This window comes from Papilio machaon, chromosome 23 (genome assembly GCF_912999745.1).
Source record: "Papilio machaon chromosome 23, ilPapMach1.1, whole genome shotgun sequence".
Lineage (NCBI taxonomy): Eukaryota > Metazoa > Arthropoda > Insecta > Lepidoptera > Papilionidae > Papilio > Papilio machaon.
The window spans coordinates 763,565-790,427 of NC_060008.1; the positions used below are offsets into that span (position 1 = coordinate 763,565).

General features: G+C 33.8%; 1 protein-coding gene across 3 annotated transcripts in view; it reads left to right on the forward strand.

Annotated features, from left to right (window-relative positions):
* Positions 1 to 411: 411 nt before the first annotated feature.
* LOC106711294 (potassium voltage-gated channel protein Shal) overlaps positions 412 to 26,863 on the forward strand; it is a 48,296-nt gene continuing 21,844 nt past the window's right edge. For all 3 annotated transcript variants that reach the window (XM_045683661.1, XM_045683660.1, XM_045683662.1), the window contains exon 1: positions 412 to 1,538. In XM_045683661.1, the coding sequence (XP_045539617.1) occupies positions 424 to 1,538 (1,115 nt within the window). In that variant the 5' untranslated portion in view covers positions 412 to 423. The remainder of the gene's footprint in view (positions 1,539 to 26,863) is intronic.

The following is a 26,863-nucleotide window of genomic DNA, read 5'->3' on the forward strand; positions in this document are numbered from 1 at the left end:
CTAACTGTCGGCCAGGGTTGCTAGAAACGGAAAATTATTCGTGTTGAGGAAGTAGAATGTTCAATGTCATTTGTTCAAATTCCCCCGATTTTGTCAATAGATATCTATGAGTCAATGCAGCTTTTCATTCATTATAAATTGTTTATTATTTTTTTGATAAATCACTTTAATTGCACAGAAGTCCTTTATAATATAAGCTTGCATTTGCATGTTGGAATTACGCACGCAATGACAAATATAGAGTATATTATTTTAGACGACAAATAGACAGACAGATGTTACGATCGGTAAATTTAACCGCTGCACGTGGCAACACTGACTACATCTGGGCGGGCGGCCCGAAATAGCGGCGGGCGGAGAGCGCGGGGCAGGGACGCTCGCGGATCGCTCAGTACAGCGGCGCCGCTGCCGCCACACAGCGCTATGGCGTCGGTCGCCGCCTGGCTCCCGTTCGCCCGCGCCGCCGCCATCGGCTGGGTGCCCATCGCCACGCACCCACTGCCGCCGCCGCCCGTGCCCAAGGACCGTCGCCGCGCAGAGGACGAGAAGCTCCTCATAAACGTCTCCGGCCGCCGCTTCGAGACCTGGCGGAACACCCTCGAGAAGTACCCCGACTCTCTCCTTGGCTCCTCCGAGCGAGAATTCTTCTATGATGAGGACAGCAGAGAGTACTTCTTCGACAGGGATCCCGATATATTCCGACACATTCTCAATTACTATAGAACCGGCAAATTGCATTATCCGAAACACGAATGCTTGACAGGCTACGATGAGGAGCTTGCGTTCTTCGGTATACTACCCGACGTGATCGGCGACTGCTGCTATGAGGACTACAGGGATAGGAAAAGGGAAAACGCAGAAAGGCTAATGGACGATAAGTTAAGTGAGGCCGGGGATCAAAGCCTACCCCAGCTTACGGATTTAAGGCAGAAAATGTGGAGGGCGTTCGAGAACCCGCACACGTCCACTGCCGCTCTAGTATTCTATTATGTGACGGGTTTCTTCATTGCGGTCTCGGTGATGGCTAACGTTGTGGAGACGGTGCCCTGTGGCCACAGGCCAGGGCGCGCCGGGACCTTGCCTTGCGGCGAGCGATACAAGATAGTCTTCTTTTGTTTGGACACCGCGTGCGTGATGATATTTACAGCGGAGTATCTGCTGCGGCTGTTCGCGGCACCGGACCGCTGCAAATTCGTGCGTTCCGTGATGTCGATAATCGACGTGGTGGCCATCCTGCCGTACTACATCGGGCTGGGGATCACCGACAATGATGACGTGTCCGGCGCGTTCGTCACCTTGAGAGTGTTCCGAGTGTTCCGTATCTTCAAGTTCTCGCGGCACTCTCAAGGTCTTAGGATCCTGGGTTACACGCTCAAGTCATGCGCTAGTGAGCTCGGCTTCCTGGTCTTTTCGCTCGCCATGGCCATCATCATTTTCGCGACGGTGATGTTCTACGCTGAAAAGAACGAACAGGACACAAACTTCACGTCCATTCCTGCCGCCTTCTGGTACACCATTGTGACCATGACTACTCTCGGGTAAGTCTTTATTCTAATTTTATTTAAATTTCTTCCTTGTTTTCGTCTTTTCCTGGGACGTATGTTAAACGTAATCGTTAAACGTACGTTAATCCATCGAATGTTTCCACAGACTAATATAAAATGAGTTATTTTCACACAAATAGTATTGTGTGTAATTGGTTCATTGAATAGATCAATACGTTACACAACATGTAAGAAGTAGATAATGAATGCAGCACAGAGCGGACACCTGTCGCGGCCATTAAAAATTGACGCGGGAACGTGTCATGGCGTCAAAGATTTCCCTCCATAAATGGTTTATGCTTTGAAATATTGAAGTTGAAACAGCGTTTTTAATTTCTCTTTCATTTGCTGAAAGCCGGCCGCTCGTAAAGCAATTTCGAAAGCGTTCTTTTATTTTGTAAGAGAGATTTGAAACGGTAATAATGTGGGTTCGCGTTTTGCCTGCGGGTATAAAAATGTTTTCGCCCGAATCACCTTCGTATCAAAACATTGGCCACTAAAATTTGCGCCGTTAAAATTTTGAAAAACATTTTAGCTTAAATGAAAATGTTAAAACTTATATAACAAGCGATAACGTTTTTAATGCTCGTAGTTTTATACGTAATTACATATTTTATTTTCCATAATATAAAGAAAAACTTATATAGTTTTGGTGTTTTACAACCTGATTGTAAACTGTAGTATAATATTAACACTCATAAAATTATCTCATAATCAGATAAATTGTGACGTCACTGTGACGTAAAGGACTACGTCGATAGTTTGAATGTGACAGAAATTGTAGTCTAATAAAATTCCATTGACGTACCACTTGCATTGAAACATAATGTCGTCTCTGTTTTTTTCAAGAATCTGAATGAGATCACAGTATTTTTATACAAGAGTTTAGATCGTTTAATCCACAGTTATTTAATTGAACTCTACATTTTGCAAGATGTGACGTAAGTCTTTGTTATTGGACATTTTGCGCAACAGTTTTTGATAAAAATTGGCAATTAAATAATGAACATATGATTGACATTCTTTTTTTAACTTTTAACTAATGTACTCCTAATTTTTATTTTACGATGTAAGCAATTATTGTGATAACTTCTCTGCATTGTTCTTGTTTAATTTTTAATTTACTTTTCCGAGTAAAAAGTAAAACCGTTTTGTTGTCAGACAGTAAGTATATGGTGATAAAGAGTGTACAGACTGATAAAAATATTGTAATTATTTATTTTAACATCCGCAAATGCAGATGCGTTGCCTACCTTTAATCAACGGAGAAGGGAACGCATAGAAAGATGATATTTGTCCTTCCTAAGCGTCCCTTCTTCCTCCAAATACAGTTCTCCTTTCCAGCCTTTCCTAAAAAGAAAAGGGTGGGAAGGGAAAGAGGACTAAATTAGGCGTCCGGTACCACACTCATCAGAAACGCGGAATTGCTTCCACTTGAAGTCTGTCTTCTGTGTGGTCGTGGTATTTCACCGGTCATTGGTGCACCCAACAAATATTGTTGTTGTGGGATCTACCACTGTTAAACTGTTAATTTAAAGGTAAATTGTTATTTTTTCAAGTTTGTTTATTACTTAAAAAATCATCTGATCTAATGTCGCCACTAAGTACCTTTTCCCCTTTTTCTTTGGTGTGAAAATAAATCGTAAATTACGAAGAAATAAAGACACGAAGCTATCAAATATAAGAACCTATTTTTAAATCTTTTGTTATCGCAATTTGAAAAAAAAAAAAACAATGGCTATTTCCTCATTCTGATTCCACTGTTTTATCATTTTAGTCAGTTTTAAAAGTATTTTCAACGAAGTATTTTACACCTTGAATGAACTGTAAATAAACTTTATTGTGAAGAAATGTTTTCGATTGCTATTTGTTTTTACTTCATCTCAGTTGTGGAAGTTGTGCTCAGTTTTGGCAATATAACACTTTTCTAGGTCACCTTAGAGATCGAAGCTTCTCAGACATTTGATTTTAGAGACTGGATCTATCAAGCGCGCATTCCTCACTTTCATATAAAATTGAACAGCAGCTTCTAAACTTGCTTGTTTGTATTTTTGAGTCAGGATGCGTTCATAAAGACGTTTAAATTTTTACTTCACCGAGTTTAACGAGTAGTTGCAGAATTTATTTGGTACCACATGTATTCTTTATCTAGTCCGTTTCTTTACAGTCAAAGTCAGACAAACAGACTTTAAGAGTCTATTAAATATTTAATGACAAAAGCGGAGTGACTCTGAGTACGAAATATATTGTTTGTTTTTCCACAGTTTGTTTTTTCTTTTATCGTTTCACGATGCTGGTATAAATATCTTAAATAAGAAATAACAAGTTATTAGCTTTTTTTACTTTTAAAGAAAACGAATACTCACGCCTGTAACTTAGAGGGTTAAGCAGAAGAAACTTCATATATTGTTATCCCGCCCTCAACTCATGCTTACGACTAATGTCTGAGCGTTGGTATGTGGAGGTGCATATTAATTGCTTTGTGATGGCTTAGACCGTAAAAGATTGAACCGATTTTGACTAATTAGATGTCTTTAGATTCAAATTATTCTTCAAAATGTCATAGAGTCTACGGTCAGGCATTTTTATTATAAACTAGCTTTTAGCCGCGACTTTGTCCGCGCGGAATAAAAAAAATGTACACAAGATAAAAAAAGTTCATGTCCGTCTCCAAGTTCTAAGCTACCTCCCCATCAATTTTCAGCTAAATCAGTTCGACCGATCTTGAGTTATAAATAGTGTAACTAACACAACTTTCTTTTATATATAAGAGAAGATTAAAACTAGTTATTTTATAGGTCTTTTTGCAGACAAATGGAAACTGATATACTTCTATTTTATTTGGATACTAGCTGTTGCTTGCGAATCCATCCGCCAGGAATTGAGTAATAAGTAGCCTTAGGGTGGGTCAAAAAAATCAACTATTTTTTTTTTACAATTAATACGGAAAAATGGGTTACTAGGCACCTTAAAAAAATTCTCACCAAATATGAACTCTTAATTTTAATAGGAAGATCCTCCGCGTCGCAGTTTTTCATTTTTTTCTCAGTCCAATAGAAAAAAATTCATTCCTCATCATTAATTGGTCGTACAGAAAAAATTTTTTCAAGAATTTTGTAGGAAATTTAATGCTCTACAAAAAAGGTATCTTATGTTTTTTCCGTAAACCTCACCATTTCACTAATATTGAAGATTTAAGATTGATTATTTTAAGTCAAATGTCACTTTTGTTTATGAATTTTATAACTCGACAAGAAATGGCTATTATTGAATGCGCAATAGAAATTTTTGTAGCAAATTAACTGCTCTATAAAAATGGTATCATATGTTTTGGCGATTAAATTAAGCGTTCAAAAGATATTCATCATCAAACTTTCATGTATACCGATTTTAAGAGTTTTTGATTAAATAATCGAAAAATTTCAATTTAATCTATCAGTTTTGAGAAAATTTACACGAAAAAAATTTTTTTTTTATCAACTGAGAAACTTCAAAATGTTTTTCAAGCTTTTTTTTATGTGTAAGTATTTTTATCTACATTTAAAAAAAATAATTGTACATTATTTATCGCTTAGTTAATCATTTATCAATAAAAAAAATAATAATGTACAATTTATTTTTTTAAATGTAGATAAAAATACTTACACATAAAAAAAAGCTTGAAAAACATTTTGAAGTTTCTCAGTTGATAAAAAAAAAAATTTTTTTCGTGTAAATTTTCTCAAAACTGATAGATTAAATTGAAATTTTTCGATTATTTAATCAAAAACTCTTAAAATCGGTATACATGAAAGTTTGATGATGAATATCTTTTGAATGCTTAATTTAATCGCCAAAACATATGATACCATTTTTATAGAGCAGTTAATTTGCTACAAAAATTTCTATTGCGCATTCAATAATAGCCATTTCTTGTCGAGTTATAAAATTCATAAACAAAAGTGACATTTGACTTAAAATAATCAATCTTAAATCTTCAATATTAGTGAAATGGTGAGGTTTACGGAAAAAACATAAGATACCTTTTTTGTAGAGCATTAAATTTCCTACAAAATTCTAAAAAAAAATTTTTCTGTACGACCAATTAATAATGAGGAATGAATTTTTTTCTATTGGACTGAGAAAAAAATGAAAAACTGCGACGCGGAGGATCTTCCTATTAAAATTAAGAGTTCATATTTGGTGAGAATTTTTTTAAGGTGCCTAGTAACCCATTTTTCCGTATTAATTGTAAAAAAAAAAATAGTTGATTTTTTTGACCCACCCTAAAGTAGCCTATGTATTCTTCCAGACTATGTTCTACATCTATGCCAAATTTCATCAAGATCCGTTGAGCCGTTCCGGAGATATCTTCTAACAAACATCCATCCATATATCCAACTATTCATCTATGTATACTTTCGGATTTATAATATTAGTAAGATTTAACATTACTACCCTCAGGTGTAACCCCTAATAAAACCAAACATAAATTGAAAACAGTCGTAAATCAAATTCTTTTACTTTCACATAATAAGACTTTTGTTTTTTTTAGTACCTTTGGGAATAAAACAGTTGTGACCAACTGGTTGTAATAGAAGTTAACTGAACAATTTAATTTTCTTTATATACTAGCGTCTTCACAGTTATTTTCATTGGATAACAACATTAATTATAGCCTATACACTTACAGATAATGTAGCATTTAACGGCGAAACAATGTTTGTAATTAATCCAGTAGTTTTTAAGTTTATTCCTCACAAGTTTATATTGTGTAAACTTTAAAACTACCGTATCTTTTTTAATAATAATTAAAAGAGTTTCAAAGTTATTTATTAAATGTTACCAAGGCTAGTACCAGAATTAATGACTCTGGGTAACGCTATGTATAAAAATGTAATATGTAAAATATACGATTATTTTTAGTTTGCCTCGTTTTATATAATGGAATTGAAATACATGTTGGTATTATTTAATCTTCTTACTAATATTATAAATGCGATCATTTGGGTGAATGGATGGATGTTTGTTTGAAGGTTATAGAACAGTTTAACGAATCTCAGTAAAATTTGGTCGAGATGTAGAACATAGTCTGGAAGAACACAAAGGCTACTTACTATGTTCATTTTCAATTGCGCGCGGACGGAGTCGCGGATAAAAACTAGTATAACATATTATTACAGCTTTTATGTATCTTTCATTTACATCTGCAATGTACTGCAAGCTGCGCTGCTGTTGATTATGTAATACCGAAATTTACATGTCTAAGTTCGATCCTCGCCATGTACCAAAGTATATTTCGATTTTAGAATTTCACACGTGACATTTATCCGACTTTATAAGAGCGTCGGTGGCTCAGGGGTTAAGCACTTGACTTGTAATCTGCAGGTCCTGGGTTCGAATCCCGCTATGTACCAATGTGTTTTTCGATTTTAGATTTACATATGTACATTTATCCGACGTTCTTACGGTGAAGGAAAACATCGTGATGCAACCCGCACATATCTGAGAAGAAATTCAATGATATGTGTGAAGTCAACCAACTCGGACTTGGCCAGCGTGGTTGACTATGGCCTAGTCACCCCTAACTTGGGGTAAGCTCCGAGCCCCTCGTTGGGGACGTATAGTGAGCTGCTGATGATGATGATGATAATAGTGAAGTAGAATATCGTGATGCACATATCTGCGAAGAAATTCAAAGATACCAACGTGGTTGACTATGTTCTAGTCAAACCTAACTTAAGTAGGCTCCGAGCTCTTCGGTGTGGACATTTATTACCTGACAACAATATCACCAGTTTTATTTTTAATAATTACTGTGAAGGATTATTAGAAAAGTAAAAAAAAATAATATCAGGCCTCGTATTAACACTATTAACGTAACTGTATTTCATGTAATTCTTAAGCCTGGTGAAATTGTAAATGTCTATAAGGTAAACAGTGCGTAGTCAGTCATAAAAAAATTACACCTAATTAGCTAGTGAACACATGTCACGCACTAAAAAAAAAAGGGTTAATTACTGAGGATAAATGGTTCATTAATTGAACTCTATCCCAGATAGCTGGTCGAAAATGATTAATGAAAGATTAAATTAATAAATTCCAGAAAATAATTAAAATGTAATTTAAGCGTATAACATGATGTACGAAATTACATTCAATTTTAACACCCCCCAGTGATAAGTTAACCGAGAATAACTTAGTCACCCTAGGGGCGGGTTAAGTAATGGCGGACGTTTAACCCGGTTACAGCTGCAACTTAACCAGATTGCAAGTTACACGTTAAGTTAGCGTGTTGGTTTAAAATACTAAAGTTTACGAATACGTAAGTCATGTTTATAAATTAGATTGAACGATATTATTAATATTAGTAGTTTTTCAAGGTTAATACTTTTTTTTAAGAATGTAAAAATGAATATAAAAAAGAAATTAATAATAATGAATTTGATTTCACATTAACAGTTTCCCGCGACTTTGTCTGCGCGGAATAGAAATAAATCTAGTAGTATCTACTAGTTAATATAGCCTATGAGACCCGGGGATAGTGTAGCTTCCCACCAGTGAAAGAATTTTACAAAACAGTTCAGTAGTTTGGGAGCGTATTCAATACAAACAAACAACCGTCAAACACGATACCTGTTAAAACAACATAAGATGCCATTAATATTATATTAATCGATTTTGACGGTACCTAATTAATGGATTATTATATTCAAAGAGCGTCGGTGGCTCAGGGGTTAAGCATTTGCTCTGTAATCTGCAGATCCTGGGTTCGAATCTTGCCATTTACTAATGAGTTTTTCGATTTACATATGTCCATTTATCCACCGTTATTATGATGAAGGAAAACATCATGATGCAACCTGCACATATCTGAGAAGAAATCAAATGTGAAGTCAACCCGCATTGGGCCAGCGTGGTTGACTATGGCCTAGTCACCACAAACTCAGGGTAGGCTCCGAGCCTCTCAGTGGGGACGTGGATACATTCACACAATCGCGCCATTAAAGTTGACTTAAAAAATATAATTTCGAAACGTTAGTTAAAATAATATATCATTACGCAGGTATTCGAGAATAGAACCTTGGTGCACTGACGTTTGTCCAGACATTGACCTACATGCTCCGATGATGAAGCGTTTATAGCGTGTTAAAAATGAAATAGTTAAAAAGACATTTAACCGTGTCTGTTGTGACAAATACTTTCGTTATATTTAACTAATAGTTTTTAAAGAATCCGTTTAACTGTGTTAAATGTGAGATATCTTTTGGATTTATTTACGTAGTTTTATTTTCAAATTTTGTATCAGAAAATTTCGTTAAGAATTTTTCATGTTGATTTTTTTCTTACACTCGTTAAATATTGAATATAAGGTAAAATCTAGTATGCATTTCAGTATTTCTTCTTCTGTCAGTATATCAAAATATGTACTAATTATATAGATCTACTAGCTGTCGCCCGCGACTCCGTCCGCGCGCAGTTAAAAAAAAAATTAAAAATAGATGTTGGCCGATTCTCAGACCTACTGAATATGCTCACAAAATTTCATGAGAATTCGGTCAAGCCTTTCGGAGGAGTTCAAGTTCGAACCCAGTGACACGAGAATTTTATATATTAGATGGACTTTTGGTCATAGTGACGGACTACCGATTTTGTTTGGTCGTGAGTTCAAATCCCATAATTCGACTTTTAACGGTAACCATATCTTAACATAACCTTTATCAAGTTTACATAATACAGGAATATAAATAAATCTACTGATATTAAAAAAATACCTAATAAGTGGTTTTAACAAATATAATGTTTCATTTCTCTGATCATAAGGTAAAACTTTTAATTTAAATCAAACGAATTGAGTTAAAACTCCATGAGTTTGTAGGCCTTTGATAAAGTCGATTGCGGAGAAAGTTGCAATTAAGTAGGCAACTATAGTTGAATTTGCAAAATCACGTATAATCTAAACCACTATGGTTTCAACTAAGTTTAAAGTAGATGGGAAATGTTTTTAAAACAAGTTTAAGTACTTTGAAAAGACATAAACGTACATATCTTTTCATAGAGGTTCATAGTATGTTCTACTCATAAATACATCTCATTCAGCCACCATATTTGAATCCACTCCCTTCTTACGCATCTTCTCTATCCTACAAACCATCCATAGTCTTCCTCTTCCTTTAGTGTTTATCTTTTAACTTATAGATGACTAACCGTTGGTTTCTTAAACCAACATTACTGTATAACTCTGATTATCTTTGACAAAATCGTGTACGGTACAAATACCTTGGGCTTTTGAGACCAAAATCCTTGTTATCTCTGTTTGTAATATTCTACTGTTTGTGTAATACCACTGTATCGTTAAATAGTTTAGAATTGTGACAATTGTCGATCAATGCCACAGGAATTTGTTAGTGTTAAAGCATAACGATTCTAAGAATTTTTGTTTCTTTTGTTTTTTTTTAAATTTCTTGTAACTGTAATATGATGCAACAGAATGGTTTAGAATGAACGATTGAATGAAATGAAAATGAATGAATGAAATACACAGATATAGCTTTTAACAGTTTCTAATGTAAACGGCAAAAAAATTAAATTAAACATAATATTACGGAAGTAATTAATAAAATTGAAATCGATTGCTCTTTCGCTTTGCCCATGAAAAAGATTATTCCGCAAGCCTGAGTAAAACTCATAAAGATTGTAGATTAAATCAGTACCGGAACACGGGAGCCCGAGGGAGGTCTGGGTGATGCAGGGGGATGTAGGGGAGTGGGAGGGAACACAGGAACCGACCTCAGGGAGACAGGGGAAACATTACTGTAATTTTACAGTTTCACTTTATTTTTTTACTAACACGTTATCGTAATAAACAACCTGATTTCGTAAATTGTTTATGTTTTAGGGATTTATTCTTTAAGTGACACACTCAGTTGATTAAAGTCTCTTAGTGTATTATTATTATTTATTATTTATTTATTTACAATACAATAAAAAAACCTAAAATAGAACTATGTAGTAGTAGTTTAATTAAGTCTTCATATTATATTATGACTCTACATTTCATATTAACTACGTACACAAATAAACGTTCATAATGACCGCTACGACTTTGGAGAGTGGCAGTTAGAGACGTTACAGTACATATACTTCTAAAGAGTAAAGACTGTAATGAGAAAAAGCCTTAATAATATTGAACAAGAACAATAATACATGTTTACACTAAAAATACATAATAGTTATTATTTAATCTGAATTGAAGAAAGGTACATCGATCTAGAGGATGAAATTTACGGTGGTAGATCCCGCAACGACGATATTAGAGGTGCGCGAATGGGTCGAGTCGACCTGTACCTCCACCACATAGAAGACAGGTTGTGAAGTGGAAGCAATTCCGCGTTCCGTCTGATGAGTGTGGTACCGGAGGCCTAATTTTAGTCCTCGTTCCTTATAAGAAAAGGTTGGGAAGGGAAAGTCGATTTGACGGAGGAGAGAGGCATAGGATATATTCTATTTCTGTGCTTCCTTCTCTGTCGATTAAAGGTAGGCAACGCTCATGCAATTGCGAATGTCTATGGGCAGCGGTCGCTTCTCTATTTAGGCGGATTCAGGTGACCGCTTGCTCGTTTGCCAACTTATAATAAAAAAAATTAAAACTTTACCAACCTCGATAGAGTCATAAGGAACGGCAGATGTCGATCTATGATTCAATCATGGGCACAAATAGACTATAAATGGCCTGTACGTAAGCAACTTCAAATCGATTTTTACACAAACAAACAATCGATGCTTTATTTGCTTAATCGATTTGTTTATAAACGTGATAATCAAAAGGTTTTGTAAACTTGCTCGACTTCAAAGTTCAATTCCGATTTAGTAGTGATTTGTGAAATTTATGAATTTAAAAAGTATTGCTGAAAAGATTGAAAGACTGTTATTATCTATATTGAATAATTCTAAAGAAAAAATATATCAACAAGGCTTTAGGTTCAGAAATAAACTAAACTTTTATGAATAACATTTTGCATCTTAAATAAAATTACTTTTGGTTGATCTTTGGTATTAAAAATATATATATAATATATATATATATGTAAAGTATATAATATATATATAAAATATATAATATATCACATACTAATGAGTCTGTTCTTTCCTGTATTATATATGTATGCCATGGTCACTCTAGTCTCGTAAACATGAAACTGTATGATTCATTCTGTGAGCTTTGAAAAAATTTGTAAACATGTATATTGCCAGCAGCTGAAGATAAAACAGACTACATTTTATAATTATATTGAAGTAGACAGTTATAAGTGATGTTTATTTATAATCTACATATGAAGTAAGGTCCGTATAAATGGGAAAGTTTAAATGGATGAATGGTTGTTTAAAGGTATCTCCTGAACGGCTCAATTGATCTAGATGAAGTTTGTCTTAAATATAGTAATTACTCTGGAAGAACACATAGGTTACTTGTTTTTTTTTTAATTCCGCGCGGACGGTGTCGCAGACGACAGCTAGTTAATGATAAATCAAATCAATAGACAAAAATTGCTTTTAAAGAGTGACCTATATTTGAAATCTAACCTCAAAGATTAAGTATAACTGAAAAAAGAAGAGATAATAGTTTAAAAAAATGTGTTATATTTAAGTAAATTTCGTTAAAAACTGAGATAAGTTTTAAACTACAAGATTTAAATAAAAACTTTTTGTAATACTTTAAATATTTAAATTTCCGTACTACTTTATTCTCAGTATATTTCCTGTTGATGTCTATTTTTTTTAATCAATGATGAAAGGGAAACAAAAATAACGTCAATTATAGGTATAAAAGTTACATCAATAGAGAAGCTTTTAAGAACGAGAATTTTTCCATCATTGTTACTTCAGATTAATGAAGAAAATACACTGATTTTTCTTTTGTAATGTCTTAAAATTGCGTAAAATCGTTTGCGATTAGTTTGTATTCAAAATAAAACATTTCACAAATAAAAACACTTTTTTAAAATTACAATGACACCAAAACAAATATATATCTATAATTACTATATTGCAATGATCGGTTGGATACAAAATCTTTGTCTGTTTTAGTTTATCGTTATAAAAATATTTATATTCTGTAGAAAAATAATATTCTTTCCTTTTTCAAATCAAAAACGTTTCAAATTATAAATGTAACATTTATTTCCAGTCAATAATTAGAAAAACCTTTGTGTTTGTAAAATGTAAAAATATTCTAAAATTACTGGCTGAAAATTTTTGTTTACCATCGGTACTAAAAAAAAACATATTTCAGTTAATTTCCCGCCATTGTTCCGTCACGGGCATATTACGTTATTCCATTGTAGACCTCGCGTACGTAGACTAAACTTATGCCCGTTTTTTTTGGCTTATAGTGTAAACAAGTGAATTTCAAAAACATCACTCCATTATAAAGGTAGGCGTAAGAGCAAATACAGTTTTGTCTGCTCTTGAATTATCGTAGTAAAAATTCTTACTGTGTGGTCTACGATTAAGATAAAAATGTAATTTTTAAATTTTTTATCGTAACATACATAACCTTTAGTTAGCCGACGCAATATTACTATGCCATTTTTTTAAATTAAGGTTTATTTTGTGGCAGTGTTTATGATAAAGTTTAAGTTTTTTTTGCTTTCTACCGCGTACCGCTGCGTTGTGGAATGGTCTGTCCTCGGCGGTATTTCCAAACCGCTACGACTTAGGGTCCTTCAAGAAGCAAGCGTATCACTATCTCAAAGGTCGACAACGCATCTGCGATTCCTCTGGTATTGCAGATGTCCATGGGCGTCGATAAACACCTTGGTGTTCCCGCTGCTCGTTTGCCCCCTTCTATTATAAAAAAAATAGAATAATGATCGATTTCCATATTCATAGAGTTTCATTAAACTATGTGTATTTCTTAAATTAAGTACTAAATAGTAAACTCTTTTGATTTTATTTTCTGGATCCTTTTTATTTTTCGATATTGTTAATCTTTTTTCAAAAGTATATAATAATTATTGCAGTTAACATTAATTGACTATATCGTAAGTAACCATGAACCTGCGGTTTGTTTGAATGTACAGTCAACTGCATAAATATTTATACATTAACTATCTCCCGCGACTCCGTCCGCGCGCACAAAAAAAAACTTAATAAGTAGCCTATGTGTTCTTCCAGACTATGTTCTACATCTGTGACAAATTTCATCAAGATCCGTTGATCCGTTCTGGAGATACCTTGAAACAAACATCCATCTAAACATTGGCATCTATTATATCTATATATATAAAAGAAAGTCGTGTTAGTTACACTATTTATAACTCAAGAACGGCTGAATCGATTTGACTGAAAATTGTTGGGGAGGTAGCTTAGAACTAGGAGACGGACATAGGAACTTTTTTATCTTGTGTGCGTTTTTTTTGTTCCGCGTGGACGAAGTCGCGGGTTAAAGCTAGTTTATAATATTAGTATGATATACAAAGCTTCAGGAAAATGTTGAATACATATTACTGTCGTATACTTGCATACGTATTTATGCAACCAAAGGCCTATACAAGTTTTCAAAGTCTTGTATACATATTTTGCAGCTGACTGTACACTCGAGAGCAGACATGTGCGTCAGACTAATGCTTTAGCTAGATCATAAATAATATAAGATCCATACAATTCAATCCATTTCATTAATAGACATAAAAGTTATTTCTATCTTATATTACGTCTATGGGTAAGGTAGGCTTCCACTGTTGGAACAACCAAATATATTTTTTTTCGTAGATAGTGATAGAGATGGCAATGTGTTATTCTACGAATTTGTAACGTCATCGCATAATAGTAAATTAATATCTTACTAATATTATAAATACGATTGTTTAGATGGATGTTTGTTTAAAGGTATCTCCTTGGCACAGATGTAGAGCATAGTCGGGTAGAATACATAGGTTACTAATAAACTTTTTTCTTAAATCTATAATTTTAATTATTCACTAATGTTTCACTTACCGATAAAATTTCTTGAATCCTAACTGAACGGAATTCTATAGCCAAGTTACAATAAGATGTAAAAAGTACTCGACAATGGCTTTCAAAATAACCTGAAATGGACACCCATTTCTTACTTCTACTATAAATATAGTATTCAAGAAAATAAATATGTAAATATAGAAACAAGTTTCTGTCATCTATCTATATATATAAAAGAAAGTCGTGTTAGTTACACTATTTATAACTCAAGAACGGCTGAATCGATTTGACTGAAAATTGGTGGGCAGGTAGCTTAGAAGCAGGAAACGGACATAGGATAATTTTTACCCCGTTTTCTATTTTTTTTTTCCGCGCGGACGGAGTCGCGGGTAAAAGTTAGTCTTATATATAAAAGGAAGTCGTGTTAGTTACACTACTTATAACTCAAGAACGGCTGAATCGATTTGACTGAAAATTGGTGGGCAGGTAGCTTAGAACCAGGAAACGGACATAGGATAATTTTTACCCCGTTTTCTATTTTTTATTCCGCGCGGACGGAGTCGCGGGTAAAAGTTAGTCTTATATATAAAAGGAAGTCGTGTTAGTTACACTATTTATAACTCAAGAACGGCTGAATCGATTTGACTGAAAATTGGTGGGCAGGTAGCTTAGAACCAGGAGGCGGACATTTATCTTGTGTGCATTTTATTTTGTTCCGCGCGGACGGAGTCGCGGGTAAAAGCTAGTTAAAAGATAAAACATAAGTTTCTTAATCCAACCGTCCGAAAAGTTTTAAGTTAGTTAAGTTACTATAAATCTTAAAAACTTTGGGAGAGTCAGCTTTGCTTTTCAAAAGCTCACACTCAAAGTAAAGGCAATAAGAGCCGCGGGAATGAAGCTCGGAATTAATTCCTCCATTCATTTCATTCCGTATTCGACGATTGCATTATTCGAGCTGTCACAAATTTATTTCTAGCATTTGTTTTATAATGTTTTTTTTGGTAAAAGTTTTATCAACAGCATTATAATGCAAGCAGCATTTATAATATACTAGCTTTTACCCGCGACTCCGTCCGCGCGGAATAAAAAAAATGCACACAAGATAAAAAAGTTCCTATGTCCGTCTCCTAGTTCTAAGCTACCTCCCCATCAATTTTCAGCTAAATCAGTTAGACCGATCTTGAGTTATAAATAGTGTAACTAACACGACTTTCTTTTATATATATAGATAGAAGATAGATATATACATATTATGTATCTAAAATCGAGAAAAAAGCATATTTCGAACATGTGACGTATTTGCTTTGCTGACAACAAAAGACCAATTATTAAAATTTTTGTCTGTCATACAACGCCGTTTTTGTTCCGGCTAATCTCCGGAACGCCTGGACCATTTTTGACAGGACTTTGACGGTAAGCTAGCTGATTTTCTTGGGCATATTTTTGCCTTTTTTAAATTCTGCGCTGATAAAGCCGCGGGCGACTGGTAGTAGCTTAGAGATATGTATTAGTAGAGTTAACGATGGGAGGTACTAATACAAAACGATTATGTTAACATAGAGCTTCAATTCTAAACCAACCTCCAGTGAAAATCTACTTTTTCTTAAATTAACACATATCCTATCCATGGTGAGAATTTTTACTTATCGTGGGTTTTTGAGACCAAAATTCCGGTTCAAAACATGTTATCTCTGTTTTGTCAAAGATAATGACAGGAGTATGAATATGTTTTATACAAAGATTATGCTTTAAGAAATCAACGGTTAATCTCAGAATAATTTTAGTCCTCTTTCCCTTCCCACCCTTTTCTTAATAGGATTTGACGGAGTATGGACGCATAGATAGGGCAAATATCCTCTTTCTGTGCGTCCCCTTCTCCGTTGATTAAAGGTAGGCAACGCATCTGCATTTGCGGATGTCTATGGGCAACGATCGCCTCGCTATTTTGGTGAATTCAGGTGGCCGTTTGCTCGTTAGCCACCCTTTGACATAAAAAAATCTCAGAATATCTACAAAATTACGACATTTCAAATTCAAAGTAATTTTTCTGTAATTTTCATTTCATTTATTTACAAACCAGTCTTCATTTGGATTACACTATAGTTGTTTTGTCCGATGTTTTAATAACGGACTGTCAAGTTATCACATGCATAAGTAAGGCTTCACGTCCCTAAAGGTCCATTTCCGTGAGCTTTCAAATCTTGCCAAAAGCGTGACTGAATTGCAAACACGTGCCATTGACAACGTACATAGATATTGAAGTGTGTATACGTAAAAGGGCTTATACGGCCTATTTTCTTATACGGTTGAAACTTTAAGAGCCTCTCCTAAAAAGTTTACAATTTGCGCATAGGCCCTTATTCGTAGAAGTCATCGATATTAGGAACACTGTGCGATAGAAATACTACACAATCTAACCAATCTTTGCTGTTTTATTTTGTTTTTATACTCTACTTGTAAGCGTGGCTTCCCACTGTTGAACCACATGTTTGAAAACATATTTTCATCCCTTATGTTCTTTTTGTAAAGTGGCCGGAGCCTTAGGCCTAATTTTAGTCCTCTTCCCCTTCACATTATTTTCTTATTAGGAAAGTATGAGAAGGGGAAATGGATTGGTCGGAAGAGGGGACGCATAGGAAGGGGAAATGTCCTCTTTCTGTGCGTCCCCTTCTCCGTTGATTAAAGGTAGGCAACGCATCTGCATTTTCGGATGTCTATGGGCAACGGTAACCTCGCTATTTCGGCAAATTCAGGTGACCGTTTGCTCGTTTGCCTCCTTTTCATATAAAAAAAACTTGAGAGTTGTCAAGGGACACCCGGATGGAACGAAGTTCCTTTCTATTAATTAGTGAAGGAACCAATGTTTATTCTATGACTAAAAAACTTAAGTCTTCACAAGAAGTACATTTTATTTCTATGAATTTTCGTTATATATTGTCACGTCGTTGCCATGGTGAAGTAGCGCTCATTCGTCGTTAACATACTTACTATAGCAAAAAGTGTCGTGACAACTTTTCGTAAGAATTTTTTCCGTCTAGCCCCCTTTCACAACGCGCGATAAGGAAGTGTTCGTTCCAAAAGAGACATCAATATGATTATTACAAGTATTAAGGCAGTGGATGTTGATGGTTATTCAGATAAATAAGCAATTTCCCGAATAGCAGATGACGGCGCAACCCTTTCATGTTACGTAGTGAGATTTTGATTTCATAGGATATTGCTTGTTTTAGTTTAGGATTGAACGATGTAAAATACGACTCGGAAAAATATATGTAAATTGTTGTTTATTTTATTGTAAGTTTTTGTGATCATATGCATATTGATGCAATGAACTTAAATTAAAAAAAAAACTTTAAAAATATATTAACGTAGCTTTTGATAGAGATAAATATTTAGTTTAAAACTTTATTATTGTTGATTATTATCAATACATTGTTATCTCTGTTTTATATAGACATTTTGGTCTCAGAAACCCACGATTAGAGAACTAGATTTCGAGTAAAGAGAAAGATGAGAAAAGGTATTTAAAAATAAAACTAAAGTTAACATTGTAAGAAAGTATGCTTTAAGAGCATATTGTTAGTTTCCAAATGTCCGTGCTTGTCAAATAAATTTCGAACAATGTACAAGTCTGACCCAGTTGAAACCGGACGCGTCCCTAACTCCCGATTTAATTGGTCCGGATTCGTTGCGTTTGTTCCGGTAGTTATTTTTAGACTCGCAAACAATATTTTTATACCAGTGTTACCACATTGAAAGCGTCGGATTTATTGTTGCAATTGCTTTTTTTCCGCGGACACTTTTGATGCGGTCTGGTGTGATATAAAGTTTATAAACGGCCAGTGTGGGCTTTGAAAAAATACTTTTTGTTGCTTGTTTCGTATTCAGCAATAAACTACTTTTGCTGTCAAAATAATTTTAAAATACAAAGCTTCAATGTTTTGTAACCCGTACTTTAATTTTTTTTTAATCTGTACTAACTTGTTTCAATTCGTTAATACCTAAGTACATTTGTTACATTTTTTTTCTGATGTAACAATAAAACACTTGTTAACCTTTAACGTTATCACTACACTTTGTCTCACAACGACATGAATTTATTAATATACTAGCTGTCGCTCGCGATTCTGTCTGCGCGGAATTAAAAAAAAACTTAATAAGTAACCTATATGTTCTTCTAGACTACGTCCTATATCTATGTCAAATTTCATCAAAATCTGTTGAGCCGTTCCGGAGAAACAAACAAACGTACATCAAGAAAAAATGTCCGATATCGTAATGGCCACTTTAATTTAACATGCTTTTGTTTTTTTCTTTAGGATTACAATCTAACTAACAGTTTTACCAGTGAATTTTTGACAAACTAAGGTCAGCGTTAAAGGCAACTAGTATTCGTGCATTAAACTATAGTTACTAGTATGACGTAATACAATTTTATAATTATAAGATTTGTTTTCTAACTGCTATCAGAGTTGACTAGATTAATTTATTTGTTGCGTAAGGCAATGATATATGCATTGTTCAAAGGTGAGTGCACTTGTTGTTGGCCGGGTACCAATTTATGTTTGGTATTAGAGACATTGGCCTATTATGTGACGTCATTTGAAATTTTATAACATAAAGTATGCATGTACAAAGTGATAAGGTAAGTTAATAAAGAAAATTTTGTTATAATATTGTTTGCTTATGTAACCTTTCTAAGGTTACCTAAGCAAACTTTAATAGTTAAAATTCTCTGACTGAGTGCGGCCTTATTTAAATTCTACTATCTTGATTATATTATAAATGCGAATGTTTAAATGGATGGATGTTTGGTACAAGGTATCTCCAGAACGGCTGTATGGATCTCGCTGAAATTTGGTATAGATGTAGATTATAGTCTGGAAGAACAAATAGGCTACTAATAAAGTTTTTTTTAAATTCCGCGCGGACGTCGTCGCGGGCGACAGCTAGTTATAATATATACATGAAAGTAACTGTACCAGTTACTTATAAAAATTATATATTTACGAACTGCTGTAAAACAATTGTTAGAAACAAAAGGAATGAAGGATAATAAATTAGAGAGGGCGCTGGTCTGCAGTCCGGCGGGTTTGGGGAGAGGGGTTTGAACGCCCGGGTAGGGGGTAATTAATTAGCCTCCAGCACAAACATTCGCGGGTGAAATGTGCGGTATGATGAGGTATTAATTTCCTGAAGCATATTAAATTACATTGTATTTTTAATAAGCTCGTTGAACAGTGTTTGTAGATGAGTATGAAATTAGGGAGGCTTTAACGTGATTATTATATTAGTTTTTAAGAATCAAAAAAATTAACTTTACATTTTTCGATCATGAATTTTTATTTCGCTCGCTGTTGTTTTATTCTTCTTTTAATTTATTTTCTTTGTAAAGTTTTATCACGTTTCATTAATTAGTCATCCTTTGTATATGTCGTTTATATCGAGTATTCATTTCATTGCATTCATTAATTATTAAATTAAATCTTTAATGAAAGTAAACAATAAAGCTTAAACAAACTTACTTGTGTGCTTCGAATTAATCCTGCCTTAACCTTTATAAGTTTTAAGTTGGATTACTTACAAGATGATGCGCTTAAGATCCTAAAATAAAGAAATTACTTAAACTCAACTTGAGATCTAAAACCTCGTCAAGAAATGTTAATGAGTTAACCTATATACTAGTAACAATTTTAATATAAACTTTTTTAAATCATGACCAATTACTGGGTACATTACCCTATTTAAATAAGCTAAGACTGCAAATTTCATACAAAATGTTGTAAATCCCTGACTTAGGGTAGACTTCGAGGCCTTCAGTGGGTTCGTACAGGGAGCTGATGACGAAATCCCTCATATCATCTGGTGTTTTATATTAAAAATTCAAGTGGTATACGCAGAATTACCACGGGTACTTATCTCGATCGTCATCTCGAAAGCGTCTCGAACGTCAGATTACCACTCGACAGGTTAAGATCTGTCTCAGCTGACTCAGGGGAACCCTCGTTGAATATTTTTACATTTAATATATAATAAGTAGTCTGCTCAGCGATTATCTTCTACATAATTTAAAAATTGACATTTAAGACTAATTGTTGGGTTCTGAGACTGAAATTTTTGTATAAAACATGTCATCCCTAATGAGGGATATAAAACTTCAAAGATAATCTTTGATGTTTTATACAGGGATTTTGGTCTCAGAAACCAACGATAAGGTGACAGGAGTAAAATGACTGATTGATCTGGAGGATGGAAATCTGTTGCACAGCGACAAGGATGAGATTTTTTATACACGACATTAAACCATTCTGATTGTTACATGTTACAAATTCATTTAAGAAATAGGTAGAGGACACCTTAATACTAACTGATGCCCTCAGAAAACTTGATTCTTACAAACGAAATGTTATTTTATTTACTACGAGAAATGTATATGAAGTCTTTCGACTGTCATCAGGGTTATCAGACATCTTCTAACGGGCGTGGACTTGCGGGTATTCCAATAAAATAACTGTTGTAATAATTATCACAATTATAACTGTCGATGATACAATTAATGTCATTACTAAAGTAATTTAGGATTGTTAAGATAGAATTGGATTTAAGTATAGTAACGTCCACCGAGCACGTGGTTGCGTGTGCACCTTATGACGATTCAAACCGAACTGACAGATTTGTCAAGATGGCCGCCCTACCAGTGCTCGGTGTTCGTTATGGGTATTGACAGCGCCGACATATACATTAATAAATTTCTTCAATAACAGTTAAACATATTGGAAAGAAAACAATAATACGAAGTCTTTTGAGTCACATAACAAAAACAAATAAGTTATTTCTAAAATTTATTTACGTGGTCTTTCCTTTTATATAAATATTAATTTATTTTTTACTTTCATACTTTTCCAACGTCTCTCTTAAAGTTTGAAGACATTAATTAGGGCGCAAACACATTGGGGCGGTACGTACGTGTATACAACTTTGCTTACGTTGCTTGCGCTAAGTACTTTGAGGTACAACTTTTTTGAGAAAGTTTCTTTGAATATAAGTAAAATGTGTTTTTATACTCGGTCATTTAATATGTTGGTGGAAAATTGTGTTAATTACATTTTGCAAGGAAAAATATTGAATTGTGAAAAATAAAATTTAAAAGTACATATCAATTTGATGCATATAAATATTAAACTAAAATGTGTTATATAATGTACTAATAAGAGCGTCGGTGGCTCAGTGGTTAAGCACTTGACTTGCAATCTGCAGATCCTGGCTTCAAATCCCGCAATGTACCAATGTGTTTTTCGATTTACATATGTACATTTATCCGATGTTCTTACGATGAAGGAAAACATCGTGATGCTGCATATATCTGAGAAGAAATTCAAAGATATGTGTGAAGTCAACCCGCACCGATAGAATTATATGTCTATCTGTGGAGATTGCCGTCACCTGAAAACGATTGAAAGAGTCAATGATGTTGTTAGTTCTTTTAAAAAACATTACATAATAACAAAACATATATATCTTACAAATATTGTAAATTTGAAAGTTTAGATGGATGGATTTTTATTTGAACGTATCTCCAGAATGGCTGAACAGGTCATGATGAAATTCGGAATAGATTTAAAACTTAATCTGGATGAATACATAGACTACTTACTAAGGTCTTTTATTCCGCGTGGACGGAGTCGCGGGCAACAGCTTGTAATGAATAAAATCAATGAATGTTTCATAAAAAAAGATGGAATTCTATTTGATATTTTACAAGTCAATGAATCGAATTACCAAACGTTAAACTCGTGTTCCACTGAAGTTTAAACAGCTTATGTACGTAACAGTAAAACTTCGATAGCTAAATGAAAATAGTTGTAAAGTGTAACTTAACTTTACCGCTCGGTGGAAGCGGAGTTATGCTCGTATAGAATTTTGTCGTATAACTTCTGAATAGATGTTTCTAAAACAACTTGTCTCACTGACAATGTTGCGTTGACACTTAATTAACATGTACAGACATACAACATAGTAAACTATATGTATAAACATATGCAATTAACTTAATGTTATTAATGTGTTATCATCATATAGACAAGCTTTTGCCCGTAACTTCCTCCAGACTATGTTCTACATCTATGCCAAATTTCATCAAGATCTGTTGAGCCGTTCCGGAGATGCCATCACACATCTATCCATCTAAACTTTCTCATTTTTTTTTATAAAAGAAGGGGGCAAACGAGCAGCGGGAATTAGTAAGATTCAGTCTAACTGCCACTCTTATCATGCTATGTTCTTGATAAAGGTTTTCAAATGTTATTTTAAAGCATTATTTACACCAATAGTTGTGGTGGAACTAATTATACGACGCAGATCTTAAAACTTAGTAATATGATTAAGAATCACAAAATTTTATGTAATTTTTCACATAATAAATCACAGAAATAACACATTAATATTAATATTTCGAGAGATTTTAAATTATATTAAAGTCTAAAATTCGGTCAAATATACGTTTTTTTTCCTTAGGCAGTAAAGGCAGTAGTTTTGACCAGAAAGCGACCACTCTAAGACTGGATTATTAAATATTTTTCCTCGAAACCAACTAAAGTTTACCTCTCAGTAAGTTTGTGAAGTATTTTCTCACACTTCGTATAACCCATAATAAAGTACGACCCAGTTCTCTTTGCTTTTCAACACAGTTGAAAAAATCGACGACTGAAAAAGTTTTTTAAGACTTCGTTAATAATTTAAAATATTATATAATTTGATATAGATATTAATTATTGTATAAAAAAAGAAAGCAGTTTCATCATCATCAGCTCACTATACGTCCCCACTGAGGGGCTAGCAGCCTACCCTAAGTTAGGGATAACTATGTTATAGTCAACACTGGCCAAGTGACTTCACACATATCATTGAATTTCTACTCAGATATGTGCAGCATCACGATGTTTTCCTTCACCGTAAGAACGTCGGATAAATGTACATATGTAAATCGAAAAACATTCGTACATGGCAGGATTTAAACCCAGAACCAGGAGATTGCAAGTCTTAACCCCTGAGCCACCGACAGTCTAAAAAAAAGAAAGAAGTATAACAAAGACAATTTCTGTCGCGAAAGTAAGTGGCAGAGTTAGGTTTCGTCATTCAATATGGAATTATCTAAAACTGATAGGGAAACGCTCAAGAACTCTATTTAAGTAGGTGAAAAAGGCCATGCCTAATTTGCAATCTTTGGATAGCTATGTTGTTCCAAAATAAGACACTTGTAGTAAAACTAAATTTTCCTCTATAATTATCTACCAAAATGTTAATTACTTCTGGTTTGGCGTCGTTCTTAAACATAATTTATATGGTTTAAATTTTCACAGGCGCTTGGCAAAGTTCCATACTGTATTGAAAATCATTTTTAAAACTATTGAAGTGTTAGCCGGCGGCTTCAAAACTAATAGTTGTTTGAATTTCTTTTCATTTCATTGTATTTAAATAAGATAACTTTCTAATTGTTGTAATTTGTAAAGTCCAAAGTTCGATTCCCCGAAATAATATTAGAAGTCACTCTGGTATAGTCGTTTTTTATGTTTATTCTAGATTGAAACAGAGTATTCTTAGACAAAAAAATGATTTAAATATTTTAAATAATACAAATCTCAAAAAGGAACACTTCATCTGTAAGACTTTATTAAAAAGATGGAGTGACGTCGACGTCGGTTATTAAAAATTCACTCAGTAAAAATTCACCAAGTTGAAAATGCCTAAAATGCTGCAAAGTTCATTCTGCAGAAAAATGTTAAGTTAACATTCTTTTTTCTTGCAAATAAACTATTAATTTTAACTAAAACAAAAACAATAATTTTAGTCACTGTAGTAAATGTCTACGCTAATATTTCTATAAAAAAGTTTTATATTTTTATACGTTTGTGACGTGTAAACTCAAAAATTACTGGTTCTATTTAAAAAATTGTTACATCATCAGATTACTACATTATTTCTGAGTAACATAGACTATTTTTATATTGTTATAAAAATAAAAGTTTTTGTATTATTTACTTTAATTTAGTTTAATCAAAGTAATATATACTATTTTCCAAAAGTTAAATTATACTCATTTATTCTTTAAAAGTTTTAAATTTTCCAAATCACAACAATGTTCTTACTCCCAATATAAACATTTTTTTCAGCTTCACTGTTCTACTTTGAATACATTAATGATTAATTAACTTCTTTGTGAATTCAAAAGAAACTAATTGACGTTTCTCAGTCGCTTTTAAACTAAATATTATTATTTATCTTAACAAGTTGGAAGTCGTTAACACGTCGAGTCGGTTTATGAAAGGCGGTCGCAGGCCTCGGGGATTTTTCTCAAGCGCTTTGTCGACACAATAATTATTTCGCCGCTAACGAATGCACGCTAAGAAATTGTTGAATAAAGCGGCATTTTATAGCACTCGAAATCAAGATCTTTAATGTTTTTTTTATAAATATTAAACTCTGTCATATCAATTACGTATAAAGTAAATAAAATGGAATTAACGAAGATCGCAAACATTTCCTTACATACGTAGATTGTTAGAATAATACGTATTTGATAAAATTAATAACAATGGATTTATAATAAAACTAGCTGTAGCACAAGAGCCCGTCCGCGCGGTATTAAAAAAAACGTAATCTATCTATCCAGACTATGTTCTACATCTGTGCCAAATTTCATCAAGATCCATAGAGCCGTCTAAACATCCATCTAAACATTCGCATTTATAATATTAGTAAAGAGTGCCATGTATCTATGTCCCCCAACAAAACACCTGAACGATAAAAGCAATTATCAACCGTCTTGAGTCTCGTCGGGAAAAATAATTAAGTATTCAAGTGTGTGTAACTTTTCCATCTTTTTTTCTTTTCCTTTTTGTTATATTAACACTGTGATAAAAGATACGTGTTAGCAATACGATATGGTAAACATTGTAAGATATCAGTGTTGTGGGATCGCAGCTCCACATGGCGGGTGTGGCGCGTCGCCAACACGCGTTCAATGAGTCAACACTAGAGTAGAGTAACTTTCCCCTTCCTATGCGTCCCCTCTTCCGCCAAAATCCAAAAGAGGATTAAAAAAACTTGAGAGGTGTCAAGGGACACCCGGATGAAACGAAGTTCCTTTCTATTAATTAGTGAAGGAACCAATGTTTATTCTATGCATAAAAAACTTAAGTTTTCACAAGAAGTACATTTTATTTCTATACATTTTCGTTAAATATTGTCACGTCGTTGCCATAGTGATAATAGCAAAAAGTGTCGTGACAACTTTTCGTAAGAATTTTTTCTGTCTAGCCCCCTTTCACAACGCGCGATAAGGCAATTAGACTTTCGGCACCGCACTCATCAGACGAAACGCGGAATTGCTTCCACTTGACGCCTGTCTTCTGTGTGGTCGTATTGCATCGGTCGACCCGGCCAATTCGTGCACCCAACAAATATTGTTGTTACGGGATCTACTACAGTATTCTAATAAGTCACTTCTGTTATATGGTATTATAGCTACAGAAATGTAAAATAATCTTTATTTAGTCGCATAGATATGTTTGTGCAATGTCACGCTTAAACAATTTATAGATTGTACTCAGTCGTGTCAGTCTTTGCAGACGGTTCGTGGTCATCAAGTAGACGTGACCCGTTTCACTAGACGTCTCTAACGTTCCCAGACATTCGGGGGGACATGCACTGCCTTTCAGACCTGGTCTAGCACCTCATGGCGTGGCCTCTTATCCTGGTGCCTTCCACTAATTTATAGATAGCTTATTTTAAATAAGAATCCGTTACTTTGCGTAAATCCACATGAGTTTCTACTAACAAAAGATTTGATTTTGTAATTGCAGCTTTTGATATTTAAAGACAGATATAAAATATGTCACAAAAAATTTTCAGACATGTTTTTCGAGTTTAATTGTCGAATTCTGTATTTTTGCGTTTTACATCCCCTGGGGCGTTGCGCTCCAAAAAAAAAGCAAATAAACTTGCAGCCTTGTAATTGGCTTGTATTTCGTGGAACCAATTATAGTGTTACGTAACTAGTTGTTTCGGATATTGGATTTTAAATTAAAATCGTTGCATTGCATTTGTAATGAAAAATGTATTTTGTTGTAACCGAATTATTAAAGCAAAGAATAGACGTTGAATACAACAAGAGTTATGAAGATAAAACTGCCGTATAAACAACACAATAATCAATAACCGGTTATCGATTTTAAGTTATTTAGACGCAATATTAACGGTTCTTTTAATGTCATTTTAACTAAGTTTTTCTATATGTTTTTGTTTCAAAGTATATTAAAAATAAAAATTACAAAAAAGAATACTTAAAGGCACAACAAATAGTATTAAAATACTCATATTGT